At 39.7% G+C, this 22411-nt stretch overlaps 2 protein-coding genes across 3 annotated transcripts in view; one reads left to right on the top strand and one right to left on the bottom strand.

Moving 5' to 3' along the window:
* The window catches only part of SLC25A15 (solute carrier family 25 member 15), a 122090-nt gene that overhangs the window by 31301 nt on the left and 68378 nt on the right, over window positions 1-22411 (bottom strand). The gene's annotated exons all lie outside the window — the stretch shown is intronic.
* Window positions 1-22411, top strand: part of LOC116810532 (phosphatidylinositol 3,4,5-trisphosphate 3-phosphatase TPTE2-like) — an 80200-nt gene that overhangs the window by 433 nt on the left and 57356 nt on the right. The window contains exon 2 of the mRNA XM_058437828.1: window positions 46-103. Within this exon, the coding sequence (XP_058293811.1) occupies window positions 46-103 (58 nt within the window). The remainder of the gene's footprint in view (window positions 1-45; window positions 104-22411) is intronic.

Genomic DNA, 22411 nt, shown 5'->3' with positions numbered 1-22411 from the left:
TTCCTTGGCTAGTGGGCCCTGCTGAAGTCGTTGTTTTCCTGACAGGTTTTTCCAGAGCTTCTCAGATGCTCTAATCGACCAGGACCCCCAGGCGGCGTTAGAGGTGAGAGAGCCTTTTCTGCTTCCTCCACTCCCTGCTGACCCGCCTCCTCCCAGCACCACCTGATTGGGACCCAGGCTCTAGTGTTGCTGCGTCTCAGCCCCAGTATTGAGATTCTCGGTCTCCTTTCTCTGTCTCAGGGTAGCCGAGTTACCTCAGACTCCTGTCTTGCCCTTTCCACTTCCAGACTCTTGCATTCCTGAAGCTTCTGAGAAAAACCTCCTCTATTATTGGGAGCATGGTTGGCATCTGTAGTTGGGCTGAAAGGATTTTTTTTTTTTTATTATGACTAGAAGAGAAAAGTGGACTCTGGGCTCGATGGAAATTAATTTTTTCGTTTGACAATCATTGTTGCCATTCTTATGTAAAAGTGTCTGTATGAAGTCAGTCTACTGGAACAAAAACCTTTTCCCTCACGTCCCTGAAACTTTCCAGATGTCTTCTCATAGTTCATTATTCACTCATTTGTTTATTTATCAAAAATTTTTTTAGGAGTTGCTGTGTGCAAAGGCGCTGATTGCTATGGGTTAGTCTTAGTTATATACTTAGCTAACCTAGAAATCACTGCTTGTAGATGTGTGGTGAAGACAAACTATAAAGCTGTAAAGGAATGTAAAAGAGCAAGAGTTAATAAGAGTTAAAGAAGAGTCTAAGCTAAAGATAAATAATGCTGTGAGTCACAGAATTTTAACAGGAGATCTTTTTTGTTTTTTTGTTTTGTTTGTTTCTTTTTGCTTTAAAGGACAGAAAAAAAGGAAACCCTGTTTTGTTGTTATGATCTAACATAAGTAAGGTTAACAATTTGAGGCAAGACAGCATCTTTTCTAGCTATGGCTTTTATAAGAAATGTGCCACAGGGTACTAGAGGCTCTGTTAAGGTGATATTTGAGCAGAGACCTGAAGGAACAAGAGAATTAGCTTGGAAGCTCTGGGAAAAGAGCATTCCAGGCAGGACCAAGAGCCAGTGCAGAGATCCTGAAGCAGGAATGAAGTGGGCCTGCATATGGAGCAGCAAAAAGGCCCTTTTTTATTAGAGGGCCCATTTGATTAGGAGATAAGGTTGGACAGGAAACTAGGAGCCAGGTCCTTAAGGCCTTTTAGGGTCCAGGTATGTTTTTTGAATCTAAATATATAGACCTTTAGATACCAGCAATAAGGCTTCTGGGATCAGTTTTGGGATAATGTCACAGGAAGCAGTGAGAATTTTTCTCCGTAATTCCTTATATTAGATAATTATTACTTTGAATTTACATTTCTTAATTGTCATGTTAGGCCTAGTGCTTCCTTTGGAAATCCAGTTTATATAAAAGTTGCTTTTAGGGTGGGCGCAGTGGCTCGTGTCTGTAATCCCAGCACTTTGGGAGGCCGAGGAAGGTGGATCCCTTGAGGTTAGGAGTTGGAGAGCAGCCTGGCCAACATGGTGAAACACTGTTCGTACTAAAAATACAAAAAAAGAATTAGCTGGGTGTAGTGGTGTATACCTGTTGTCCCAGCTACTCGGGAAGCTGAGGCAGGAGAATCGCTTGAACCTGGGAAGCGGAGGTTGCAGTGAGCTGAGATCATGACACTGCACTCCAGCCTGGAGCAAGACTGTCTCAAAAAAAAAAAAAAACAACTTGCTTTTAAAGAATATTAATATAATGAACTTCATTGTCACTTTCTATCTTATTTTACTTATTATTATTATTATTTTTTGAGACAGAGTCTCATTCTGTTGCCCAGGCTGGAGTGCAATGGCACAGTCTCGGCTCACTGCAACCTCCCAGGTTCAAGTGATTCTCCTGCCTCAGCCTCCCAAGTAGCTGGGATTACAGGCGCACACCACCACACCTGGCTAATTTTGTACTTTTTAGTAGAGATGGGGTTTCGCCATGTTGGCCAGGCTGGTCTCAAACTCCTGATCTCAGGTGATCCGCCCGCCTCAGCCTCCCAAAGTGCTGGGATTACAGGTATGACGGCACCCAGCCTTAAATTTTTTATTGAGGCATATATGATATATGTAAATAACACAGATTTTAAGTCTACAGTTTGATGAGTTTTTACATATATGTACACCACCCAGATCAAGATATAGAGCGTCTCCATTCATAAAGTTCCTTCATGCTCCTTCCCACCCAGCAATTCTTCTTACTGTCCTGCTGACTCCTGTTTTCATCTCCATCACCATCAGTTCGTTTTGCTTGTTCTTGACTCATAAACAGAATCATAGAGTAGGTGCTTTGTTCAATGTAGGCAGTCTGTTTTTGCCTTAATCATTACATGAGTATACATCCATATTGTGTGAAGCAGTAGTTCTTTTGCATTGCTGTGTAGTAGTCCATTGTATAATTGTATAAACATATGTTGTAGAAATTTTAATTGGACACATTTTATTTTATTTTATTTTAATTGGACATCTGGTTTATTTCTAGTTATTAGCTAGCATAAATAAAGCTTCTGTGAGTACTCTTGTGTGTATTTTGGTGAACACATGCATTCCTTTCTTTTGATTGTATATACCTAGGAGTAGAATTGCATAGAATAGTCATGTGGATAGCACTAGTGCCTTGGTTTTTAATGTGTGGCTCTTGGGCCAGCAGTATCAGGATCACCTGGCAATTCATCAGAAGTGCAAATTCTTATTGAAAGTCCTTATGGACCAGGCATGGTAGTTATGCCTGTAATCCCAGCACTTTGGGAGGCTGAGGTGGGTGGATCACCTGAGGTCAGGAGTTTGAGACCAGCCTGGCCAACATAGTGAAACCCCATCTCTATTAAAAATACAAAAAATTAGCTGGGCCATGGGGGCAGGCACCTGAAATCCCAGCTACTTGGGAGGCTGAGGCAGGAGAATCGCTTGAACCTGGGAGGCAGAGGTTGCAGTGAGCCGAGATCGCACCATTGCACTCCAGCCTAGGTGAGAGAGCGAGATTCCGTCTCAAAAAAAAAAAAAAAAAAAGTCCTTATAACTCATGTAGTCCAGTACTTCTTACTCTTCCTTTCCACAGTATACATAAGAAAGCAGACCTGGCTGAGTGTGGTGGCTCACGCCTGTAATCCTGCCACTTTGGGAGGCTGAAGTGGGAGGATCACATGAGACTAGGAGTTCAAGATCAGGAGTTCAAGACCAGCCTAGGCAACTTAAAGAGACTCCATTTCTTAAAAAGAGAACTGAGACCCAAGTAAATCCAAATGATCTGTCATAGAGACACACCAGTTACAGGCAGAAGGGGGACCTCAGGACACAGGTTTCCCAAACTTTAGTCTAGTGCTATAGAACAGTGGTCCTCAAAGGTTTGGGCTCCAGATGAGCTGCAGCATCAACATATTAGAAATGCAAATTATTATTTATTTATTTATTTATTTGAGACAGTCTCGCTCTGTCACCCAGGCTGGAATGCAGTGGCACAATCTCAGCTCACTGCAACCTCCGCCTCCCAGGTTCAAGCAATTCTCCTGCCTCTGCCTCCCAGTTAGCTGGGATTACAGGGGTGTGTCACCATGCCCAGCTGATTTTTGTATTTTTAGTAGAGATGGGGTTTCACCATGTTTGCCAGGCTGGTCTCAAACTCTTGGCCTCAAATGATCCACTCCCCTCAGCCTCCCAAAGTGCTGGGATTACAGGCGTGAGCCACCGTGCCTGACCCTAGAAATGCAAATTCTCAGGACCTACCACAGACCCCTCATCAGAAACCTTGGGATGGGGAGGATGATCATGATAAGAACCAGCTGTGTTAAGAAGAAATGTTCTTTTTAAACTGTGAGATGACCTGACAAAGATGAACAGATCAATGTAAATTATTAAATAATTGGTAATGATAAGTAGGGCTGAAACCTTGATGATGAATGTGAGGGTATTTCTCCTGGATTTTCCCAAGGGCTACTTTAACACCCATTTGGGATTCAGGTCACTTGGAATCATGTGAGTTAAAATGTATATATTTTATATAAAGTCATCCAATTAGGAATAAAGGGGAAATGTTCTTATCACATAGGCTGTTTCACATTTTTTAATTCATTCAACAAAGAATGAACATTAAGTGGTGAATGTTGTACTGGAAATCAGGAATCTAAGGATGAAAAAACTTCAGTGAGTTTTCAGTCTAGTGGAAAGACAAGTCAACAGATCATTAAAATATAAGGTAACTACTGTAATGGGGCTGTATATAAAAGAGCATAGCAGAATAGAATCTGACTGAGGGAGTTAAAAACTTTACAGAAGAGGTTGCAAAATTCAGTAGGGAGAGAAAACGTGTGAATTTTGAGAATTGTTCAAGGTCCAGTGTGTGTGGAGGTTAAGAGTCCAGGCTCTGAGGTCAGAGACTCTTGGGTCAAAATTCTGGTTTCATGATAACTGTGTAACTTCAGTAAGGTTCCTGTCATCACTCCAGAGCAGATTTCTCATCTGTCAAATGGGAACAAATAGGACCTACTTGAAAGGGTTATTATGAGGATAAGTGAGGTACCCTGTATTATATGCTTAGTACAGTGCCGGGCACATGGTAAAGACTACATAACTGTTCTGTTTTGAGAATAATACAAGTTGTTCAGTAGTATTAGAACAAAATGTGAGGAGGCAAGTGCTAGGAGATAAAGGCTAAACAAGTGGAGAGAGGCCAGGCCATCAAAGGCATTAAATCTCAACAGATGGTTTTCAGTTTTATCATATGATCATGGAGATCTGTGGAGAATTTGGAGGAAGAAAATGAAATTTTCTGAATTACAAAACCTATTTTAAAAGCAGAGTAGATAATGAATTGGAGGAGGCACAAGGGATAGTGGATCGCAGGAAGATGGTGGTGCAGACCAGGTCAAAGATGAATATCTGCATGTAGAGCAGTGATTGAGGGCATGGAGGGGAGTTGTTTTTTTTTTTTTTTTTTTTTTTTTTCGCCCAGGCTGGAGTGCAGTGGCGCGATCTCGGCTCACTGCAGGCTCCACCCCCCGGGGTTCACGCCATTCTCCTGCCTCAGCCTCCCGAGTAGCTAGGACTACAGGCACCCGCCACCACACCCGGCTAATTTTTTGTATTTTTAGTAGAGATGGGGTTTCACTGTGGTCTCGATCTCCTGACCTCGTGATCCGCCCGCCTTGGCCTCCCAAAGTGCTGGGATTACAAGCGTAAGCCACTGCGCCCAGCCAAAATTGTTGTTTTAATGTCTTGCTTCATACAGTGGTGGTGATAACAGTGAGAATTGTTTAATTTTTTTTAACTGGGTTAAAAAAAAAAAAGATCCACAAATTGTAGATCTTGGAATGTATTGTTACTTTTCATATATTTTGTAATGTATATTCATGTATTTTTAAAAGAGGAATTTTACTCTACATAATTTTTAAACAGCTATACATTGTTGATATTTTTATCGTGTCCTTACATATTCAATAGCAAAGTATTTCATCAGATGCATGTACTGTACCTTATTTAGCCAGCCCCATTTTGTTTGGCTTGTGGAGAACTACAATAGCTGTTTTGACTGTTTTATCACATGCCAGGCACTGTACTGTGTATTATCTCATGTAATTCTCATAGTTACTGCATGGTGTAGGTATTTTTATCCCCAGTTTACAGGTAGAGAGACTGAATCCAGAGATGTTAAATAATTCGCCCAGGTTTTTTGGCTGATTATACTGGTGAAGATACTGATACTAGCATTCTGTTGTCAGTTATTTGCCAGACAGGGTTCTTTATTTTTTTATACATAATATCATTTATTCTTGAGAACCCTAAATGAGTTAGGGCCTACTAAATCATTTACAATACAATACAGTAGAAGAAACTTAGGCTCGATGAGATTAAGTTGCTTGCTTATGGTTATACATCCAACAAATGGCACCTATTTCCAACTCTTTCTGTTTACACAACTGATTGTTTTTATCTCAACCCCTGCTTATTTCTGAGGAAATAAGTAAAAATTCCTAGCTGAAAAGACATTTCCAGCGAATTATTTCATATTTTGGCTCCCTCCTCTCTAAAATATGGATAACAGTCTTTTTTTAAATAGGGTGATTCTATTAAGTGAGATAATGTATGTGAAGTGTGTAGCACACAGGGTATATAATAAAAGTCAATAAATGTTACTAGTACTATTCCTATTATTTTATTTTGGTTATTTAGATTTTTATTCAGGCTATAAAAGCAGTAAATGCATATTATAACATATCATAGAAAATCTGGAAAAGATAAAGGAGCTTTGAAAGTAATCAGACTCACCACTGGTGACATTTTAGCATGTTTCCCTCAGGATAACTCATTATTTCCTGATACACAGGTCATTCACTACACATGACACATACTGGAATCTTTTTACTTATGGGAATGTCTCTTCTGATTAATTACTTTAAGAAGAACAGAGGCTGTGTCCTTATGTACCAGCACTGTTTCTGGCTCAGAGTAGGTACTCAGCAAATATTTGAAATGAGCTGTTAGAAGCTTGGGAGAAGACCTTTGAGGTCTTCTCCATTCATTGCCATTTTTTGCATTTAAAAATGATTATTAAAAGATTTTCGTTTAAAAACAAGGAAGGTAGATGTATTCGTTTGAGCTCAGGAAGACTGAGCTATTATCAGACAAAGGAATTTGATGTAACAATTAAATGTGCAAAGAGCTCTGTAAGAGTATGTTGCGAAGGTTGCATTCTGAAGATCAGGGAAGCAATTATTTAATGAGTACAGTCTTGAAGTGTATGGTTCTCAAAAGTTTGCCAATAAATTGCCCTGGCACTTTAGTCTCTGGGAACGATCCCTTCATGTTAGCCTGTGGTGGTAAGTGGGATCTTACTAACCACTTAAGATGGTGGTGTCTGGATATCATGATTGCTTAAGAGTAATGACATCTCTTTAATTTTGAAGTTTCTTTCATTGGAAAAAAGTAAACTCTGTGCTATGCAGAGGAGACTTTAGAGGTGGATGGTAATACATATAATGTTGAGAACTAATGATCCAGCACAGTAGGGATTCTTATTGATAACCTGTGAATACTCTTTTGGGATATTAACACCTTGAGAGCCTTCCCGGTACATATGAGAACAACATTCAAGCAAATGACCAAAGTTTTAAGTTAACTTTTAAAGTATTTTTGACTTAAAATAGAATGGTTTCTTAATGGTTGCAATAAAAACCTCTGAAATTGGACTAGTGCTAATTCTAGAACTATCTGCCAGAATCAAGACTTAAAACTTCATTTTTAAAAACATTGAAACATTTGAAAGTACAAGCATTGAAAGTGAATTAAGTGTAAAAGGGAATTCATAGCAAATTAGCCCCTCCCTTCTCCCCCCCACCTTTTTTTTTTTTTTTTTTGCTGGGGGAGACAGGGTCTTACTCTGTTGCCAATGCTGGAGTGCAGTGGCACTGTCATGGCTCACTGCCATCTCAACTACCTGAGCTCAAGTGATCCTTCCACTTCAGCCTCCCAAAGTGCCAGGATTACAGGTGTGAGCCACTGCACGCAACCCCCTTTACCTTTTTTAAAAAAGCTGCTTTAAGTGGTTTATTACATGCAGCTATTTTGGTGAATGATTAAGTATAATTTCAAAAGTGGAGGTCAGCTTGTCTCAGCTGAAACAGGTTGTTACTAAGAGCTTTGCCTTTGGCTTTATAAAGGCCTCTGTGTTCATACTGCACAATTACATAGGTCATGATGGCTTTCAGTAGATGTGAATGCTAGTCTGTGCTGCTTTTCAGGTGAAACAAGGAACTTTTTACAGACAATGTGTACATAGTTACAGGAACATGAAGTTTGAATATAGGGTGCCCTGTGGCCAGGTTTAGTGTGGTGATGAACACAGTACTTTTCAGGCCCTCATTTTTAAGATGAGTTGAAAATTAAAGGAGCAAGATGCAATTTTAATCTTTCAGATAATATTAACAGTTCTTTTCAGTAACTGTTGCTGTGTCATTGCAAGCTATTGGATTTCTGTCTCCTTTTGATAAATATACCAGAAGTGACACCTTAAAGTAATCAGAGTACTATCACTTAATACCGTGTATGAGAAAATATTGGTGGTATATTATTTTATAAAAAATTAGCTGGGCCCAGTGGCTCATGCCTGTAATCCGAGCTACTCAGGAGGCTGGCAGGAGAATCACTTGAACCCGGAGGGCAGAGGTTGCAGTGAGCCGAGATCACACCACTGCACTCCAGCCTGGGTGACAGACTGTCTCAAAAAAAAAAAATCATAGTTTACTTTAGGGAATTCTAGAGATTCTTATGAAATATTTGTTTTTATGTACATAGAGTTTAAACATGTAAATTACATGAAAGATACTATACTCCACCCTTATCCCAGTGACATGGTTTCATATTTTTCTTATTATGAAAACAATTGTTTATTACATTTCTTTGCTCCTAAAGAAAATAAACACTTGAGACCACATACCCCACATACATATACCATCACTTGATGTCTAATTAAAAATATTGGCAGTTTTCCCTATGTTAGCACTTTGTTAGAGTATTTTAAGGTGCAAATTTGGAAGGTTTTTTTTGATAAAGGCAGATGGTATAATCATCTGATAAAAAGAAGTCAAAGAACCTAGGGGTGAATGGGCTTCTCTTTTTGTTAAGTCTGCCTTTTGATTTTTAAATTCTTTTTGCAAAACTAATGATTCTTTTCATAGAAAAAATTAGAATATAACATTCTAATTCAATTCTTCATTTAAACTATTTTATATAATGTTATAGTGCTTACTTTAATATTTGCATTAAAAATGCTGATTTTAGCCATGTAAAAACAGAGGTGAGAGCATTATTTGAATAAAGAAAACAAAAGGTAGATATAAATGCTATGTGATTGTGTGTTTAGGGGTAAGGATAGACTCGGGACTAGCCTTGATTAGAGAGTAAAAGATGCTATTAGGATGCTATTAATTTTTAATTTTAATAAGTAAACTTAGTCTAGCATTCAGAACTTCTTAACTTCTGTTTCTTTCTTTTTTTTTTTTTTTTGAGACAGTGTTTTGCTCTTGTTGCCCCAGGCTGGAGTGCAATGGCATGATCTTGGCTCACCACAACCTCCGCCTCCCGGGTTCAAGCGATTCTCCTGCTTCAACCTCCTGAGTAGCTGGGATTACAGGCATGCGCCACCACGCCCAGTTGATTTTGTATTTTTAGTAGATATGGGGTTTCTCCATGTTGGTCAGGCTGGTCTCGAACTCCCGATCTCAGGTGATCAGCCTGCCTCAGCCTCCCGAAGTGTTGGGATTACAGGCGTGAGCCACCGTGCACAGCTCTGCGTCTTTTTTATCTGTATTTTTCACTGCTCTGATTTTTTTTTAAAGTCAAGTCCTGGACTTGAGGCAAATTAGGCTTCTCCATACCCCTCTATGCAGTGTCTTTTCATACCCAAGTGCTCCAGTTAGGCCATTCCCTGTGCCTCTGGAGACCCACCCCTTCACTCTTGCAAATGCTTCTACCCTCCAAAGCTCTTACGGGTGCATATAGCCTTTCCTCTTCATAGTCAGGTGTGGCCTCTCCTGAGCTTTTAGCACATTTATTTATTTAGAACTTTGGTAAACTTAAAGTATCTCACATACTTCCAAATGGCCGAAGATGTGTCTTTAATGTTTTAAAAATCCAGCCGGGTATGGTGGCTCATGCCTGTAATCCTAGCACTTTGGGAGGCCGAGGTAGGAGAATGGCTTGAGGCCAGGAGTTTCAGACCAGCCTGGGCAACACAGTGAGACCCTGTCTCTACAAAAAATAGAAAAATTAGCTGAGAGTGGTGGCATATGTCCTACAGTCCCAGCTACTTGGGAAGCTGAGACCGGAGGATCACTTGAGCCTAGAAGTTCAAGGCTGCAGTGAGCTATGATCCTTCCACTGCACTCCAGCCTGGGAGACAGAGCAAGCCCCTTTTCTCTACAAATAAAATAAAAATCCCCCACAGTCTTGAGGACTGTACTATCTTATATTAGGTGTTTAGTAATTATTTGTTGAATGAATGAATACAAAAATGTTAGCATTCATTGTATTATGTTTATACAGTGAAATGTTTCTCCACTGTAAAACAGATGAATGCACATGTAAATGCAGTAATTATTTTAGAATCAGATTTTTTTATTATTATACTTTAAGTTCTAGGGTACACGTGCACAACATGCAGGTTTCTTACATGTGTATACATGTGCCATGTTGGTGTGCTGCACCCATTAACTCGTCATTTACATTAGGTGTATCTCCTAATGCTATCCCTCCCCCCTCCCCCTACCCCACGACAGGCCCCGGTGTGTGGTGTTCCCCACCCTGTGTCCAAGTGTTCTCATTGTTCAATTCCCACCTATGCATGAGAGCATGCAGTGTTTGGTTTTCTGTCCTTGCAATAGTTTGCTCAGAATGATGGTTTCCAGGTTCATCCATGTCCCTACAAAGGACATGAACTCATCATTCTTTATGGCTGCATAGTATTCCATGGTGTATATGTGCCACACTTTCTTAATCCAGTCTATCATTGATGGACATTTGGGTTGGTTCCAAGTCTTTGCTATTGTGAATAGTGCCACAATAAACATACGTGTGCATGTGTCTTTATAGCAGCATGATTTATAATCCTTTGGGTATATACCCAGTAATGGCATGGCTGGGTCAAATGGTATTTCTAGTTCTAGATCCCTGAGGAATCGCCACAATGTCTTCCATAATGGTTGAATTAGTTTACAGTCCCACCAACAGTGTAAAAGTATTCCTATTTCTCCACATCCTCTCCAGCACCTGTTGTTTCCTGACTTTTTAATGATGGCCATTCTAACTGGTGTGAGATGGTATCTCATTGTGGTTTTGATTTGCATTTCTCTGATGGCCAGTGATGATGAGCATTTTTTCATGTGTCTGTTGGCTGCATAAATGTCTTCTTTTGAGAAGTGTCTGTTCATGTCCTTTGCCCACTTTTTGATGGTGTTGTTTGATTTTTTTCTTGTAAATTTGTTTAAGTTCTTTGTAGATTCTGGATATTAGCCCATTGTCAGATGGATAGATTGCAAAAATTTTCTCCCATTCTGTAGGTTGCCTGTTCACTATGATGGTAATTTCTTTTGCTGTGCAGAAGCTCTTTAGTTTAATTAGATCCTATTTGTCAATTTTGGCTTTTGTTGCCATTGCTTTTGGTGTTTTAGATATGAAGTCCTTGCCCATGCCTATGTCCTGAATGGTATTGCCTAGGTTTTCTTCTAGGGATTTTATGGTTTTAGGTTTAACATTTAAATCTTTAATCCATCTTGAATTAATTTTTGTATAAGGTGTAAGGAAGGGATCCAGTTTCAGCTTTCTACATATGGCTAGCCAGTTTTCCCAGCACCATTTCTAAAATAGGGAATCCTTTCCCCATTTCTTGTTTTTGTCAGGTTTGTCAAAGATCAGATGGTTGTAGATGTGTTGTTTTATTTCTGAGGGCTCTGTTCTGTTCCGTTGATCGATATCTCTGTTTTGGTACCATCCTGTTTTGGTTACTGTAGCCTTGTTGTACAGTTTGAAGTCATGTAGTGTGGTGCCTCCTGCTTTGTTCTTTTGGCTTAGGATTGACTTGGCAATGTGGGCTCTTTTTTGGTTCCATATGAACTTTAAAGTAGTTTTTTCCAATTCTGTGAAGAAAGTCGTTGGTAGCTTGATGGGGATGGCATTGAATCTATAAATTACCTTGGGCAGTATGGCCATTTTCACGATATTGATTCTTCCTATCCATGAGCATGGAATGTTCTTCCATTTGTTTGTGTCCTCTTTTATTTCATTGAGCAGTAGTTTGTAATTCTCCCTGAAGAGGTCCTTCACATCCCTTAAGTTGGATTCCTAGGTATTTTATTCCCTTTGAAGCAATTGTGAATGGGAGTTCACTCATGATTTGGTTCTCTGTTTGTCTGTTATTGGTGAATAAGAATGCTTGTGATTTTTGTACATTGATTTTGTATCCTTGCTGAAGTTGCTTATCAGCTTAAGGAGATTTTGGGCTGAGACAATGGGGTTTTCCAAATATACAATCATGTCATCTGCAAACAGGGACAATTTGACTTCCTCTTTTCCTAATTGCATACCCTTTATTTCTTTCTCCTGCCTGATTGCCCTGGCCAGAACTTCCAACACTATGTTGAATAGGAGTGGTGAGAGAGGGCATCCCTGTCTTGTGCCAGTTTTCAAAGGGAATGCTTCCAGTTTTTGCCCATTCAGTATGATATTGGCTGTGGGTTTGTCATAAATAGCTCTTATTATTTTGAGATACATCCCATCAATACCTAATTTATTGAGAGTTTTTAGCATGAAGGGCTGTTGAATTTTGTCAAAGGCCTTTTCTGCATCTATTGAGATCATCATGTGGTTTTTGTCTTTGGTTCTGTTTATATGCTGTATTACGTTTATTGATTTGCGTATGTTGAACCAGCCTTGCATCCCAGGGATGAAGCCCACTTGATCATGGTGGATAAGCTTCTTGATATGCTGCTGGATTTGGTTTGCCAGTATTTTATTGAGGGTTTTTGCATCAATGTTCATCAGGGATATTGGTCTAAAATTCTCTTTTTTTGTTGTGTCTCTGCCAGGCTTTGGTATCAGGATGATGCTGGTCTCATAAAATGAGTTAGGGAGGATTCTGCCTTTTTCTATTGATTGGAATAGTTTCAGAAGGAATGGTACCAGCTCCTCTTTGTACCTCTGGTAGAATTTGGCTGTGAATCCATCTGGTCCTGGACTTTTTTTGATTGGTAGGCTATTAATTATTGCCTCAATCTCAGAGCCTGTTATTGGTCTATTTAGGGATTCGATGTCTTCCTGGTTTAGTCTTGGGAGGGTGTATGTGTCCAGGAATTTATCCATTTCTTCTAGATTTTCTAGTTTATTTGCATAGTGGTGTTTATAGTATTCTCTGATGGTAGTTTGTATTTCTGTGGGATCAGTGTTGATATCCCCTTCATCATTTTTTATTGCATCTATTTGATTCTTCTCTCTTATTAGTCTTGCTAGCGGTCTATCAATTTTATTGATCTTTTCAAAAAACCAGTTCCTGGATTAATTGATTTTTTGAAGGATTTTTTATGTCTCTATCTCCCTCAGTTATGCTCTGATCTTAGTTATTTCTTGCCTTCTGCTAGCTTTTGAATTTGTTTGCTTTTGCTTCTCTAGTTCTTTTAATTGTGATGTTAGGGTGTCGATTTTAGATCTTTCCTGATTTCTCTTGTGGGCATTTAGTGCTATACATTTCCCTCTACACACTGCTTTAAATGTGTCCCAGAGATTCTGGTATGTTGTGTCTTTGTTCTCATTGGTTTCAAAGAACATCTGTATTTCTGCCTTCATTTCATTATGTACCCAGTAGTCATTCAGGAGCAGGTTGCTCAGTTTCCATGTAGTTGTTCAGTTTTGAGTGAGTTTCTTAATCCTGAATTCTAATTTGATTGCACTGTGGTCTGAGAGACAGTTTGTTATAATTTCTCTTCTTTTACATTTGCGGAGGAGTGCTTTACTTGCAGCTATGTAGTCAATTTTGGAATAAGTGTGATGTGGTGCTGAGAAGAATGTATATTCTGTTGATTTGGGATGGAGAATTCTGTAGATGTCTATTAAGTCTGCTGGTGCAGAGCTGAGTTCAAGTCCTGGATATCCTTGTTAACCTTCTGTCTCATTAATCTGTCTAATATTGACAGTGGGGTGTTAAGGTCTCCCATTATTATTGTGTGGGAGTCTAAGTCTCTTTGTAGGTCTCTAAGGACTTGCTTTATGAATCTGGGTGCTCCTGTATTGGCTGCATATATATTTAGGATAGTTAGCTCTTCTTGTTGAATTGATCCCTTTACCATTATGTAATGGCCTTCTTTGTCTCTTTTGATCTTTGTTGGTTTAAAGTCTGTTTTATCAAAGACTAGGAATGCAACCCCTGCTTTTTTTTGCTTTCCATTTGCTTGGTAGATCTTCCTCCACCCCTTTATTTTGAGCCTATGTGTGTCTCTGAACGTGAGATGGGTCTCCTGAATACAGCAAACTGATGGGTCTTGACTCTTTATCCAATTTGCCAATCTGTGTCTTTTAATTGGGGCATTTAGCCCATTTATATTTAAGGTTAATATTGTTAGGTGTGAATTTGATCCTGTCATTATGATGTTAGCTGGTTATTTTGCCCGTTAGTTGATGCAGTTTCTTCCTAGTATCGATGGTCTTTACAATTTGGCATGTTTTTGCAGTGGCTGGTACTCATTGTTCCTTTCCATGTTCAGTGCTTCCTTCAGGAGCTCTTGTAAGGCAGGCCTGGTGGTGACAAAATCTCTCAGCATTTGCTTGTCTGTAAAGGATTTTATCTCTCCTTGACTTATGAAGCTTAGTTTGACTGGATATGAAATTCTGGGTTGAAAATTCTTTTCTTTAAGAATGTTGAATATTGGCCCCCACTCTCTTCTGGCTTGTTGAGTTTCTGCCAAGAGATCCGCTGTTAGTCTGATAGGCTTCCCTTTATGGGTAACCCGATCTTTCTCTCTGGCTGCCCTTAATATTTGTTCCTTCATTTCAATGTTGGTGAGTCTGACAATTATGTGTCTTGGGGTTGCTCTTCTCAAGGAGTATCTTTGTGGTGTTCTCTGTATTTCCTGAGTTTGAATGTTGGCCTGCCTTGCTAGATTGGGGAAGTTCTCCTGGGCAATATCCTGAAGAGTATTTTCCAGCTTGGTTCCATTCTCCCTGTCACTTTCACTTTCAGGTACACCAATCAGAGGTAGATTTGGTCTTTTCACATATTCCCATATTTCTTAGAGGCTTTGTTTATTTATTTTTACTCTTTTTTCTCTAAACTTCTCTTCATTAATTTGATCTCCAATCGCTGATACCCTTTCTTCCACTTGATTGAATTGGCTACTGAAGCTTGTGCATGTATCACATAGTTCTCGTGCCATGATTTTCAGTTCCATCAGGTCATTTAAGATCTTCTCTATGCTGTTTATTCTAGTTAGCCATTCATCTAGTCTTTTTTTAAGGTTTTTAGCTTCCTTGTGATAGGTTTGAACATCCTCCTTCAGCTCGGAGAACTTTTTTATTACCAACTTTCTGAAGCCTACTTCTGTCAACTCGTCAAAGTCATTTTCTGTCCAGCTTTGTTTCATTGCTGGTGAGGAGCTGCGATCCTTTGGAGAAGGAACACTCTGGTTTTTAGAATTTTCAGCTTTTCTGCTCTGCTTTCTCCCCATCTTTGTGGTTTTATCTACCTTTGGTCTTTGATGATGGTGACCTACAGATGGGGTTTTGGTGTCAATGTCCTTTTTGTTGATGTTGATGCTATTCCTTTCTGTTTGTTACTTTTACTTCTAACAGTCAGGTCCCTCAGCTGCAGGTCTGTTGGAGTTTGCTGGAGGTCCACTCCAGACGCTGTTTCCTGGGTATCACCAGCAGAGGCTGCAGAATAGCAAATACTGCAGAACAGCAAATATTGCTGCCTGATCCTTCCTCTGGAAACTTCGACTCAGAGGAGCACCCGGCTGTATGAGGTGTCAGTCAGCTCCTACTGGGAGGTGTCTCCAAGTTAGGCTACACGGGGGTCAGGGACCCACTTGAGGAGGCAAACTGTTGGTTCTCAGAGCTCAAACACTGTGCTGGGAGAACCACTGCTCTCTTCAGAGCTGTCAGACTGGGACGTTTATGTCTGCAGAAGTTTCTGCTGCCTTTTGTTCAGCTATGCCCTGCCCCCAGAGGTGAAGTCTACAGAAGCAGGTGGGCCACCTTGAGCTGCAGTGGGCTCCACCCAGTTCAAGCTTCCACACCTCTTTGTTTACCTACTCAAGCCTCAGCAATGGCAGATGCTCCTCCCCCAGCCAGGCTTGCCACCTCACAGTTTGATCTCAGACTGCTGTGCTAGCAGTGAGCAAGGCTCCATGGACGTGGGACCCGCTGAGCCAGGCACGGGATATAATCTCCTGGTGTGCTGTTTGCTAAGACCATTGGAAAAGCACAGTATTTTGGTGTCAGTGTCCTGATTTTCCCGGTACAGTCTGTCACGGCTTCCCTTGGCTAGGAAAGGGAAATCTTCTGACTCCTTGCACTTCCCAGGTGAGGCAATGCCCCGCCCTGCTTTGGCTCAGCCTCTGTGGGTAGCACCCACTGTGACAAGTCCCAGTGAGATGAACCATGTACCTCAGTTGGAAATGCAGAATTCACCCATCTTGCGTCGGTCATGCTGGGAGCTATTCCTATTCGGCCATCTTGGAACCAACCTCCTCAAATAATTTTTTTATTTCTGCCTTAATTTTATCATTTACCCAAGAGTCATTCAGGAGCAAGTTGCTTAATTTCCATGTAGTTGTGTGGTTTTCAGAGATCTTCTTGGTATTGGTTTCTATTTTTATTCAGCTGTGGTCCAAAAGAATGGTTGGTATGATTTCAATTTTTTTTTAATTTATTGAGGCCTCCTTCATGGTGGAACATGTGGTTGATCTTGAAATTTGTTCGGCATGCAAATGAGAAGAATGTATATTCTGTGGTTGATGGTTGAATTGTTCTTTAGATTTCTATTAGGTGCAATTGGTCAAGTATTGAATTTAAGTCCAAAGTTAATTTCTTTTTTCGTTTTCTGTCTTAATGATCTGTGTAATGTTATCAGTGGGTGTTGAAGTCCCCTGACTATTGTTGTGTGGCTGTTTTCACAGGTCTTGAAGTATCCGTTTTATTAACTTGGGTGAGCCAATGTTAGGTGCATATATATTTAGGATAGTTAAGGCTTCTTGTTGAATTGAACTCCTTATCATTATGTAATGCTCTTCTTTGTCCTTTTTTACTATTGTTGGCTTAAAGCCTGTTTTATCTGTTTTAGGAATAGTGACCCCTGCTCTTTTTTGTGTTTTGTTTGTGTGATAGATCTTTCTTCAATCCTTTACTTTGAATCTATTAGTGTTGTTACATGTGAAATGGGTCTCTTGAAGACAGCAAACAGAAGGGTTTTTGTTTTTTTTTAAATCCAACTTGCCACTCTGTGACTTTTAAGTTGGGTGTTTAAACCATTTACCATTCAAGGTTAATATTGACCTGTGAGCTTTTTACCCTATCATGAAATTGTTAGTTGGTTGCTTTGTACTTTCTGTTGTGTGGTTGTTGTATAGGGTCTGTGAGCTATGTACTTAGGTGTGTTTTTATGATAGCAGGTATCATTCTTTCATTTCCATGTTTAGAACTCCCTTAGGTATCTCTTGTAAGACTGGTCTAGTGGTAATGAATTCTCTTGGCACTTGCTTCTCTGGAAAAATGTTTTTTATTTCTCCTTCATTCATGAAGCTCAGTTTGGCAGGATATGAATCTTTTGATTATAATTTATTTTCCTTAAGAATTCTGAAAATAGACCCCGCAATCTCACCTGGCTTGTAAGGTTTCTGCTGAACAGTCTGCTCTTATCCTGATGGGGCTCCCTTTGTATGTGATCTGGCCTTTTTCTCTAGTGCCTTTAGGATTTTTTCTTTAACGGCGACCTTGGACAGTCTGGTGAGTATATGCCTTGGTAATGTTCATTTTTTATAGTATCTCACAGGTGCTCTCTGGCTTTATTGTATCTAGCTGTCTACCTTTCTAGCAAGATTCAAGAAATTTTCTTGAATTATTCCATCAAATATGTTTTCCAGGTTGTTTTCTTTTTCTCCTTCTCTCTAGGGAATGCCAGTAATTCGTAGGTTTGGTCACTTTACATAATCTCATATTTCTGAAAGCCTTTCTTCACTTTTTAGAAATCTTTTTTCTTTATTTTTGTCTGACTGGATTAGTTCAAAAGACCAGTTTTCAAGCTCTGAAATTATGTTTTCTACTTGGTCTAGTCTATTGATAAAGCTTTCAATTGTATTTTGAAATTCCTTAAGTGAGTTTTTTAATTCCAGAAGTTCTGATTAATTTCTTATTAAGATGTTTATCTCTTCCTTCATTTCCTGGGTTGATTTTGAAGTTTCTTTTTGTTGATTTCAACCTTGAATCTCATTGAGCTTCCTTGCCACCCATGCTTTGAATTCTTTGTCATTTCTGAGTTTTCATTTTGGTAGAAAGCATTGCCAAGGAGCTAGTGTGATCCTTTGGTGGTGTCACTACATTCAGATTTCTCATGGTGCCAGAATTCTTGCACTGGTCTTTCTCATCTGGAGATGCTAGCACTTCTGATTTTTGTAATTATTTTTGTTTGGGGAGGATTTTTTTCTTTCCTTTCCTATGATATTATTTTTTTCTTCTCCTTCTTCTTCTTCTTTCCCTTTCCCTCCTCCCTAGGGGTGTGACTGTAAAGCATGCTAGGTGGGGTGTTTTGGCTTTGCTTCTGTAGCCCTATGCACTTATATTGGGTGTGTAGTTTGACCTACAAGCCAGTAGAAGGCGCCATGGGTAAGAGCTGGCTGTGGCCAATGCTGCTGGCTATATACTTGATCCTTGTTTATTGGGAGGAGCTTTCTGTTGCCTCAGGCAATGGGCTGATTCCCAGAGTATACATTAATCTGAGCTCCCTCCTCAGCCTTAGGGGTAGGGGCGTTGGAGGTACAAGATGGGTGGAGCTCTGGCTTCTCCTCAGAGCATCCTGCATTCTATTCTATACTGGTTATTGTTTACAGAGCTCAGGAGTTGATTATTTTCCCAAAGTAGGAAGCTCCAATACCTAAGGCTCCAGGACCCTGAAGTTTATCTAAAATCACCAGCCTTTGATTTCAATATAAAAAAGATCCAAGTCTTTCACAAACCCTTTCTAGGGCAATTCAACCCTTGCAGAACATCACAAAGACTGTTTTCGGGTGACTTTGTGTGTGTGTGTGTGTGTGTGTGTGTGTGTGTGTGTATGTGTGTGTATCTTTTCTGTGTGTTGTGGGGGAGGTGTATTTTAAAAGAAAAAGTAAAGGGGAAATAAACTTTTCAAAAACTCTTTATATACCAGAGAGTATTGCACTTTTAAATATCTCATTTAATACCCATAACACCTATACGAAATATACACTGTTACTCTATGTTTTTCTTTTCTTTTTTTTTTTTTTTGAGACGGAGTCTCGCTCTGTCACCCAGGCTGGAGTGCAGTGGCGCGATCTCGGCTAACTGCTAGCTCCGCCTCCCGGGTTCACGCCATTCTCCTGCCTCAGCCTCTCTGAGTAGCTGGGACTACAGGCGCCCGCCACCACGCCTGGCTAATTTTTTGTATTTTTAGTAGAGATGGGGTTTCACTGTGGTCTCGATCTCCTGACCTCGTGATCCGCCCACCTCGGCCTCCCAAAGGGCTGGGATTCTATTTTTTTCTTTTAAAAACATTTGTTGGCTGGGCACGGTGGCTCACACCTGTAATCCCAACACTTTGGAAGGCCGAGGTGGGCGAATCACGAGGTCAGGAGTTTGAGTCTGGCCTGGCCAACATGGTGAAACCCCATCTCTACTAAAAATACAAAAAATCAGTTGGTCATAGTGGCGGGTGCCTGTAATCCCAGGTACTCAGGAGGCTGAAGCAGGAGAATCACTTGAACCCGGGAGGCAGAGGTTGCAGAGAGCTAAGATAGCGCCACTGCACTCCAACCCAGGCGACAGAGTGAGACTCCATCTGAAAAAAAAAAAGAAAAACATTTGTTATGGAAAAGTTTAATCATATACAAAAGTCCAGAGAATCATACAATATATCGCCATATAGTCATCACATTGCTGCAACAGTCATTTCAGCCTGCAACCAGCCACATTTCATCCATTCTTTTCCCACTCTACTCACACCCCTAAGCCCACTCTCCACTCTTGCTTTCCCTAAACCTGGGTTATTTTAAAGGAAATTTCAGTCCTCAGATCATTTTGTCCCACAGGTATTTTAGTATGACATTTAAGGACTCTTAACAACAACAAAAAAAAACCTGAAAAAAACCTGAATACTCTTTATCATATCTAAAAATATTACATCTTAAAAATCCTTACTCTCAAATTTGTGATCCATGTTTGTTTCCAAAATTGTCTTAAAATCTTTAAAAATTTAGTTCGTTTCAATCAGAATTCAAACAAAGTCCATACATTTCATTTGGTTGCTGTGTCTCCTAAGTCTCTTTTAAGAACCTAAGTTCATGGATTTCTCACCATTTTTTATTACTTGTAATTTGTTTATTGCAGAAACCAGGATGTTTATCCTAAAGCATTTACAACATTCTAGACTTTGCTGAGAGTTATGTATTCTAAGAGTTATATATTCACTATCTCATTTAATATTCTCAGTAACTCTATGAGTAGGCACTATTATGATTCTCATCTTATAAATTAGAAAACTGAGGTTCGGAGAAAGTAACTTTTGAACCAAGGACTGAAATCTAGATGTCAGACTCTGAAGCCATTGCTGTGCACAGCTTCTCATTTATATTGCCTTTTCTATATTGCCCCTGAAACTGAAGTAAGAGTGGGTTGGGAATTCTTAAATAGATTTGGATGTGGCTGTGAGTTTTTCTTTAAGTGGTGGGAGCTGAGTAAGTACTCTTGGCCCTGTTAGAAGAACACTATTATAGCATTAAATGCCCACATGAGAAAGCAGGAAAGATCCAAAATTGACACCCTAACATCACAATTAAAAGAACTAGAAAAGCAAGAGCAAACACATTCAAAAGCTAGCAGAAGGCAAGAAATAACTAAAATCAGAGCAGAACTGAAGGAAATAGAGACACAAAATCCCTTCAAAAAATTAATGAATCCAGGAGCTGGTTTTTGAAAAGTTCAACAAAATTGATAGACCGCTAGCAAGACTAATAAAGAAGAAAAGAGAGAAGAATCAAACAAACCCAATAAAAAATGAGAAAGGGGATATCACCACCGATCCCACAGAAATACAAATTACCATCAGAGAATACTACAAACACCTCTACGCAAATAAACTAGAAAATCTAGAAGAAATGGATAAATTCCTCGACACATACACCCTCCAAAGACTAAACCAAGAAGAAGTTGAATCTCTGAATAGACCAATAACAGGCTCTGAAATTGTGGCAATAATCAATAGCTTACCAATCAAAAAGAGTCCAGGACCAGATGGATTCACAGCCGAATTCTACCAGAGGTACAAGGAGGAGCTGGTACCATTCCTTCTGAAACTATTCCAGTCAATAGAAAAAGAGGGAATCCTCCCTAACTCATTTATGAGACCAGCATCATCCTGATACCAAAGCCTGGCAGAGACACAACAAAAAAAGAGAATTTTGGACCAATATCCTTGGTGAACATTTATGCAAAAATCCTCAATAAAATACTGGCAAACCAAATCCAGCAGCACATCAAAAAGCTTATCCACCATGATCAAGTGGGCTTCATCCCTGGGATGCAAGGCTGGTTCAACATATGCAAATCAATAAATGTAATCCACCATATAAACAGAACCAAAGACAAAAACCACATGATGATCTCAATAGATGCAGAAAAGGCGTTTGACAAAATTCAACAGCCCTTCATGCTAAAAACTCTCAATAAATTAGGTATTGATGGGACGTATCTCAAAATAGTAAGAGCTATCTATGACAAACCCACAGCCAATATCATACTGAATGGGCAAAAACTGGAAGCATTCCCTTTGAAAACTGGCACAAGACAGGGATGCCCTCTCTCACCACTCCTATTCAATATAGTGTTGGAAGTTCTGGCCAGGGCAATCAGGCAGGAGAAGGAAATAAAGGGTATTCAATTAGGAAAAGAGGAAGTCAAATTGTCCCTGTTTGCAGATGACATGATTGTATATTTAGAAAACCCCATCGTCTCAGCCCAAAATCTCCTTAAGCTGATAAGCAACTTCAGCAAAGTCTCAGGATACAAAACCAATGTACAAAAATCACAAGCATTCTTATACACCAATAACAGACAAACAGAGCCAAATCATGAGTGAACTCCCATTCATAATTGCTTCAAAGAGAATAAAATACCTAGGAATCCAACTTACAAGAGATGTGAAGGACCTCTTCAAGGAGAACAACAAACCATTGCTCAATGAAATAAAAGAGGATACAAACAAATGGAAGAACATTCCATGCTCATGGGTTGGAAGAATCAATATCGTGAAAATGGCCATACTGCCCAAGATAATTTATAGATTCAATGCCATCCCCATCAAGCTACCAATGACTTTCTTCACAGAATTGGAAAAAAACCACTTTAAAGTTCATATGGAACCAAAAAAGAGCCCACATCACCAAGTCAATCCTAAGCCAAAAGAACAAAGCTGAAGGCATCACGCTACCTGACTTCAAACTATACTACAAGGCTACAGTAACCAAAACAGCATGGTACTGGTACCAAAACAGAGATATAGATCAATGGAACAGAACAGAGCCCCGAGAAATAATGCCGCATATCTACGACTATCTGATCTTTGACAAACCTGACAAAAACAAGCAATGGGGAAAGGATTCCCTATTTAATCAATGGTGCTG

Source organism: Hylobates moloch, unplaced genomic scaffold (assembly GCF_009828535.3).
Source record: "Hylobates moloch isolate HMO894 unplaced genomic scaffold, HMol_V3 SCAFFOLD_4, whole genome shotgun sequence".
In the NCBI taxonomy this organism is placed as follows: domain Eukaryota; kingdom Metazoa; phylum Chordata; class Mammalia; order Primates; family Hylobatidae; genus Hylobates; species Hylobates moloch.
This window is presented reverse-complemented; position numbering and strand designations above follow the sequence as displayed.